We start from the raw sequence: 8,182 nt of genomic DNA on the forward strand, positions 1-8,182 counted from the left end.
GCTTACATCAGTGCTTGATTGACGAGAAGAACGTCCTAGATTTCATTGATCGAAAAACAACAATCACATGCACACATAAGGAAGATATTCACAACTACAACAAGTAGATTCTAAACAAATATTACACAAAAAAAAAGTTCCACACCCTCAAAGTCCAAGCGAATGTAAGCAATGAGCCAACATTGCAAACATGGCTGCATGATAAGAACTTCCAAGAGATAGATGAGATAGCATCTGGCACAACTACAATGATAACTGAGAACATTGACCTCACGATCAGGTGCAGCAAACATTGCAATGTGTAAGATCAATCGTATCGGCATAACAAACGACAAAATGATATCAGGAATCCAAGTGATGAACCTTTCAATGAACCAACAGCTCACTTTGCGGCACATCAAGCATCAACGCAAGGCACTAAATAGCAAGTGGTACCATAAATCCATGTTCTCTTTGAGACTCGCATACGTGAGTACCGACGACAGTCACAAATTGCAAGGAGCCATAGTCAACCAAAAAGCACGTCTACACATTAGAAGCATGTTCATGCCTGGCCTAGTCTACGTAATGCTCTCTCACGTAATCGAAAGAAAAAATTTAAATATAATTGGCATTTCAGATCCATCTGCCTTCACACCGACACCTTTCCTGACACCATGACTCAAGTAGAGAAATAAGACATCTCAACAAAAAACAAACACAATACATTCTATCACACAATAAACTCATACAATTCTTGTAGCAAGTGATAAAAGAATCTTCTTCCAAACCTTGTTTGCTAAAAAACTAATGTGTTTTTTCAAATTTCTTGTCTTGTAAATATATTTATTAACATACTAATGTGATTTTCTCATTTTCTCTCATAAATATATTTATTAACACTTGTCAAGGTAAAGATGACTTTGGACGAGATATGGAGAATCCATATGATACCTGGTATGTATGAAAACACAAATATATCATTTCACTTGACCACATTGATTTATACATGTAAATATTTCTGCTATATATTCAAAACCACAAGAATACACCTAACATCAGAATCGAAAACTGTCTTGCAAATACACCGGAAGATTGCATGAAAAATAACCACTACAATCATGGTAGTGACAATCTTGCAATAACTATCGACGTCATGGCACTATGGCCAGTCGCAAAGGAGTGGCTTGTCAGAATACCATTATAGTGCACGACAACTCACCTCAAAGATTACAATGGAGGATGCCTCATCTCAAAGAAAGAAACGCTAAAGCCAACATAAACATAATGGAAGGCAATGAACAATCATTTCCTTAGGTTAGAGATTTACTTTTGAAGAGCTAGAAGTATTTGCATTGAAAGAAATATAACACACTAAAGCATATTGCAAGAACACCAAATGGGCACAAAAAGACCATATAGTGTTGATGATTTTGCCTAGAAAAAGACACACACACAAATTTGTATCAAGAATGGACTTTGTTTCTGATCACAACGGTAAAAATGTGGTGTCATACATGCACAATGTTATTAGACACGTGAGAGAGAGAGAGAGAGAGAGAGAGAGAGAGAGAGAGAGAGAATGGACCGTTAAAATGGACAATGCCTCGTCTCAAGTAAGGAAAAGCCGTAAGTGATGTGTACATAAAGAATAATGGATATAGAGTTGATTTAAGATAGGTAAATAAATTTAAACTCCTAGAGCCATTTCCGCTAAATAGCCAAATACCCATTCCAAGAAACAAAAATGGGAAAAAGGCCAAAGAAAGGGTAAAGGAAGATATCCTGGGAAACGTTGTTGAGCATCCCATGGCACTACTTCTTACGGGCGGTAGCGCGGCAAGGCCTGCTTTTGGCACTTTCTTTTTGTTCAGCAACTTTTCTCCGCGCGCGCGAACTCGACCTCCGCAATGTGCTTCTTCACTTGGAAAGAGGAGGGTGGTTCCTGAACAGAGCGTGCCAAGTCTTTTTTCTTTTGCTTCAGCAAAGACAGCGAGCATTACCAGCCAACGTATGCTTGCTTGGGGTTGGTGGTCCACATGGATCTCTACTGTCCCATAAGCCAACTCAAAATCAAATCAATTCAGCTATACATTGTTAATACGCCAACATCGTCACAACTCTAGTAAGAGGGTAAGGAAGGCTGGGATGCTTCGGGCATATGACTAAACATACTACGCCTGAGCGAAAGTCCCCGAGTCCGGCCTCCGCGATATGAGGCTTGCATGCAGAAATGCAAACCCGGCAGGGTTATCCTCCCGACGAAGCAAGAGGAAAGGGGGATTTTTCCCACTTCGGCTGAGACCACATCGTGGGAGAGCCTAACTCCGCTCGGTCGGGAGCAGCTGACTACAGCACAGTTATGCGTCCAGGGATTACTATAAAAAGGGGGGCGCCCCCTTTCCCAAACAGAACGGGGCTTACATCCTCCTTGCCATTTTTTATTAAATTAATTAAGTTAATGACGAAACGTATCAGCAGTTCAATCCATCCTCAGGATTTTCAGTTTCGCACGACACAAACCTTATTTATGTTCCGAAGAAAACTCAAACATACTTATCCACAAAGTTAATGAGACCTAACTCCACAAAATTTAATCCAGTTTTTTTTATAAAGATTATAAAATTCTTGAAGAGTTTTCTTATAAAGATTATAAAATTCCTCCTTCAAGAAGGAACAAAGGACCTAGCACACATCCCTCCCCCCCCCCACACACTTCTCTCATTGTCCTCTCTTAGCGGACAAGGCCTTTTAGCAGTATTGATAGAGTGTATGAACCACCCCTTCTGGATTCCGGACTAGGGATCCCTTTGAGGGCCTTCTCTTGCTTACAAATCTCTTCCTTTTGTGTACACGACGAGATCATTCAATAAAGTTCTCTCTCCCTGCATTTAGAAAGGAAAATGCCATTGCATGTCTCCATTCTTAAAAATATTTTTGCAGAGGTTTATCAACCATCCAACCTTATAAAGGGGGTGAATCTGTGTTTTCCCTCGATCAGATTCTGCAATCGTGTTGTAGCTAAAACTGTCAATTGGAAACTAAGTATTTTAGCACATTGATTTTGATTACAAGCTTCAAATAATGGGAGCATTCCATCCTGCAACCGTGTTGTAGCTAAAACTGTCAATTGGAAACTAAGTATTTTAGCACATTGATTTTGATTACAAGCTTCAAATAATGGGAGCATTCCATCTAGTATGAAGTGAAGAATGTCTGTCAATGGGTCTGCTTCCATGAATTCCCTGCACAATAGCATGGCTGGAGCCAAAAGCTCTACATCAAATGAATACCAAGCCTCTCAGGGTGATCTGGGAGGTGGCATTAGAAGTTGCTTATACCAACATTCCAAGAAGAGGTTTACAGCAAACAATGCTAGCTTGATAAAACATACTTGCTCACAAATACCAGCAAAAACAAAACAAAATTCTCATTTCCAAAAAGATGGATTGTACAAGAAGCATTATACAATATATGAATATGGCATGCTAGGAACATGTCAAAGGAAACAAGGTTGATGGACTCCCAAAGTGCAGATATATCTAGTGATGTGAGAAATCGAGGTTGTATTTTGAACCATCAAAGTATATTCTTATCTGTCTGTGATCAGCTAGCTGATCACTGTCTATGCTAAGCCTGGTGTAAATTCCTTTCTTTTTACTATTCCTTCCATCAGAACTGCCCAGCTCGCTCCCTTGTTCACCATCCTCTTCCTCCTCAACAATGGCATATGCTACTAACTTAAAGAAAGTGTGCTGCAATGGGGTCACTTCGATCTGACTATTTGGCAGCATCGTATACCTGGTTCCACCGATGGCAGGCCCTACTTTGTCCTTCAAATGGAGTGTCTTGTCTGTGTCATTCACTAATACGGTTGCCTTCGATGTGTTCCCTGCTGTCGTTGATATTGAGAATCCATCATAACGCCGTTCTTGTTGTCTGCTGCTTCCACGCAGTGCCTTTTGACTGCGGCTTCCACTCCTGGTGCTCCTTTCTGGTTTACATTAGTATATCCATTAATTACAACCTTCTCTGATGCAGATAAGTGTCGCAAATAGTGTCTCACAACAACAACAAAAACTTCAGAAAGAGTTTTGATGCAATGCTAATTCAAGCAAGCACTCGAGTTTGCATACAAATCAGGGCATATGCGACTAAAGGTATGCACAATGTACCCACAAACATGTGCTTTCTAAGATTCGTCCAGAAACAAGTCATTATCCGATTAGGCTGCATCAGCAAATGTGACCGTGCCCATAAACCAATCAAGATAATTGATTAATCCCTGTTATGAAATACAATTAACCACTAAGATCATGGAGCTGCCGAAACAGCACAATACAAAAGCGGAACTATCCCATGTAAAAGTCATACAAGTTCAGCAGTTGCACTCATGGCAAATCCCTTTGCAGGTTTTCTGAGAATCTCTTAACATTATTGATTCTTGATTAGCCAAAATGTCACATGGCAATGCGCTTGCTGGCAATCAGTTCAGACCTGCAAAACGATATAAATCTTGGAGCAAGTCTGCGTGGATCTCAGATCTACCCCTATGGCGCAGTTTCCTTTGCGACGGGGATGTGCATAGGGTTATCTGATGCGCAGACAAGTATTGATACCCATGAACATTGATGAATATTACAAATCTATAAGAATGATCGAAAATCGAAGCCACAATCCCAAAAGCAATCAAACCCAAAGGTGGTAGAACAGAGATACCCTTGCGAAAGAGAGCCCTGAGAAACCTGATCATCTTCTGCTGAGGAAAGAATGCTAGTGTGAAGGGGCTGGTGATGGAGAGATTGCGTGATAGTACAGAGGATCTTCTTCACAGCAAAGAGGGTGACTCCTGAGGATGCAAAGGGGAGGAAGAGGACGCCGCCATGGAAGCTCAAAATACAGGCCGAGAAGAGAATCTCCTCGAGATGGCGAAGTCACGGGTTCAAAGTCTATGTCGTGGACTGGTGGGCGTCTCGAAATTCCTGTGGCCGAATCGCTCGTCTGCCAGTGCTTGCTTCACGCTTTCTACAGAAGTAAACGCATGCCAATTCCATTGTTTTAGACCGTGCGTGAGACAGAATGACAGAGACAGACAGAGAGAGAGAGAGAGAGCGCGCGTTTCTTCCATCAAGTTGTCGTTGGCCTCGTCCAACTGTCACAAAGACTCGACTTCGTCTCATAAGCGATAAGACTCGACTTCTTTGAAGACCTGCTCGGCTTTTTGGCCGGCCTTTGCATATGCGAAGAAAAGTCAATCAAGCGTGCAAATATCTCGAAACATACATTTCTAAATTGAATATGTCATGCAAATGTTTTTTCGGTTCACATGTGGTCCGCGCAAAGATGTCACCCAACGTGAATGAAGGAAAATGGATTTGATTATTTTGTCTATTTTGAATTTGGGGAGAGAGAGAGAGAGAGAGAGAGAGAGAGAGAGAGAGCACTACGTTGGTAAAAAAGAGAGAATTTATGGCAAAGAGAGGGAGGGAGAGGGAGAGGGAGAGGGAGAGGGAGAGCCCTATGGATAGACTTGGACCCTCAAGGTTGGATCAGAAAATTTGAAGGGATGAGCATTCTTTCTCATACAATGCGTGGAAGAGGGTCATATCAATCCTTTGTTGGTATGAGAGGTATTGTAGGCAAATTCCCGTAAAGGTAAGTATTCAATCCATCTCTTGAGCTCCTCGTTATAGTATGCTCTTACAATGCAACAATATGTTCTCAAAATGTCTTCTAATACTTGATTACCTTTTTCAGTCTACCCATTCATTTGAGAATGATAGGTGGTACTGTAACAGAGTCATGTGCCGATGGCTTGAAAGGGATAGGTCCAAAATTTAGAGGTGAAAAATGAGTCTCTATCTCACTGACGATCCTTTCTGGCAATCCATGTAGCCTCAAAATGTCCTTGATGAACAACATTGCAATGTCGGATGCTTTGAAGGTAGTATTCACAAGAATGATGCGAGTGGCCTTCGTCAGCATATCAACAACTAATAGAATTGAGTCATTTCCACCTTGCACTGTTGGAAGATCTACCTCAAAATCCATGTTAGGACACTCCCACCTCATTTGTGGCATGCCCAATAGGTGTAGCTCTCCTAGCAGCTATCAGAGCCTTTCAGCCTTAATTCGTTGACAACTCAAGAATTGAGTGACAGAACTTAGCACATCAACTTTCATTCTTGGCCAATAATAACTTCTTCTTACTGCATTTATAATCTTTCTGTAGTCGGGATGTCCAACTATTGAATTGTTATAGGCCTCCCATAGAACCTTCTTCTTAAGGTCCCAACTATTGGGCACATACAACGTGTGATAGTACTATAGAAGCTTGTCCTTACTGTGGTAGTGCTTGAATTTGAGCTCTACATTTTGGCTATATCCCCCAAATTGGATGGACCTCTTTAACTCAAGGTAATCGGAGTCCTTAGGTCTTTCAACTGCTACACCCTCTAATATAGGATTGCTAGGCATGGATATTAGACTTGTAAGAAATCTTTTGATGATTGGTTATTCCATCAATCAAAAAATTGGGAAAGATTTCTGCTTGAGGTGTCAGCTCTACCACATTGTCCTTTCCACTAGAACAAAACTTTATTTCAAAGTCAAACTCTCAGAGGACCTCAATCCATCTTCTTTGTCTCATGTTTTGATTCGATTGGGTGAAAATCCACTTCGATGCTTTTGTGGTCTGTCACAAGAGTGAATCTTCTTCCGAGAGCAAGTAGTGGCGCCATAATTTCAGGGCGTGAATGATTGCTAAAATCTCAAGGTCATGTGCAGCATAATTCTTCTTATAGGGTTTAAGCTTGTGAGAAGAATAGGCCACTCGATGCCCTTCTTGAGTAAGAACACATCCTAGTGCCATGATGCTAGCATCGATGATGACCTCAAACTCCTTCATATGGCATGATCAAAAATTCATAATGACCATACCTAGTGTTGAAGGCAGTCTTTGGGATATCTTGTTCCTTGATTTGGATTTGATTGTATTGGATCTTAGATCAATCTTGGAAAAAACCTTGGCTCCATGTAGGCGATCTAAAAGTTCATCTATATTGGGTATGGGATACTTGTTCTTGACCATAACCAGGTTTAGTCCTTAGAAGTCAATGCAGAGTCTAAGTGTTCCATCCTTCTTCTTTTGAAAGAGGATAAGCACTCCCCAAGGTGAATTACTTGGGCGAATAAATATTTGCTCTATTAGTTGCCTCAATTACTCCTTAAGCTCAATAGCTTCAGGAATAGACACTTTGTATGGTCGTTATGATACTGGTTTGGCTCCAGGAACCAATTCTATTTCACGATCTACCTCACGATTTGGAGGCAGTTGAGTCAATTCTTCTGGAAAGACATCCTCGAATTCATTGATCCAGGAAGGTAGAGTGGAATAGTATTTTTCCAAGGTTAAGTTTAATTATCATAAGTTTTAGAATTCATTCATCTTTATTGATTCAAAAGATGGGGTAAGATAACGTCCTTTCACAACTTCTTTGATCTACTCCCAAGTTTGGGAAGCTTCTTTTACCCCTTTATCTCGGCAAAACTATTTCCACCAAAGCTTAGCTTTGCCAATAAGATGAAGACGAGTAGTCATGGACTGATTTGCAACAGTAGTTTTAGTGGGTAGGAAATAGTCATTCAAAGCCTCAATCCAAGCTTCTGCATCTTGCTCCACCTTGGGTCATTCACTGCTAAACCTAGGTGGTGGTGTATGGTTGAGAAGAAACTTCTTCTCTTTGAGTTCCTTTTATGTTTCATCAATTCGCACTAGTTGGCGATTCTAATTATCTCCATAACTTATTTGTTGCAAAACAAGGTGATTTGGCCTTCATCTCTAAGAATCAATAAGACTTTGGGAGATTGGGATACTCTAGAAGCTCATAATTTTTTGACTTTACACTCCCGTAAGGGCGATCCTATCGAGTGAAATAATCTTTGTATATTGGTCATACACTCATTTATTTCTCATTACAAATTTTCCATTTATATATTTTACCTTATCATTTCGAAGAGTATCATACTTATAAAGTCCTATCAATTTGAGGTCTTCGAGCCATTTCAACAACTTGGAATGGACTTTCACATCTTCATATAGAGTTAAGTCTAAGTAAAAGTAAGGGTCGTTCCCTCCCTAGGTTTGGGCTCTAGTTGTAGCCCCTTCGTAAGCTTAAATAACTCCATAGACAAGTCTTCTCTA

The 8,182-nt window shown here is 40.6% G+C and overlaps 1 protein-coding gene across 1 annotated transcript; it reads right to left on the reverse strand.

Annotated features, from left to right (window-relative positions):
• Nucleotides 1–3,384: 3,384 nt before the first annotated feature.
• On the reverse strand, nucleotides 3,385–4,913 carry LOC148016170 (uncharacterized; the record flags this gene model as incomplete). Its single annotated transcript, XM_087663874.1, has 3 exons — nucleotides 3,385–3,973; nucleotides 4,477–4,573; nucleotides 4,725–4,913. Coding segments are annotated over 3 exons (738 nt in total), but the record flags the coding sequence as incomplete, so codon positions are not given.
• Nucleotides 4,914–8,182: the final 3,269 nt, after the last annotated feature.

The sequence above is a fragment of the Lygodium microphyllum genome, chromosome 23, assembly GCF_053477565.2.
Source record: "Lygodium microphyllum isolate KBCC chromosome 23, Lygodium_microphyllum_v1.1.10, whole genome shotgun sequence".
In the NCBI taxonomy this organism is placed as follows: Eukaryota; Viridiplantae; Streptophyta; class Polypodiopsida; order Schizaeales; family Lygodiaceae; genus Lygodium; species Lygodium microphyllum.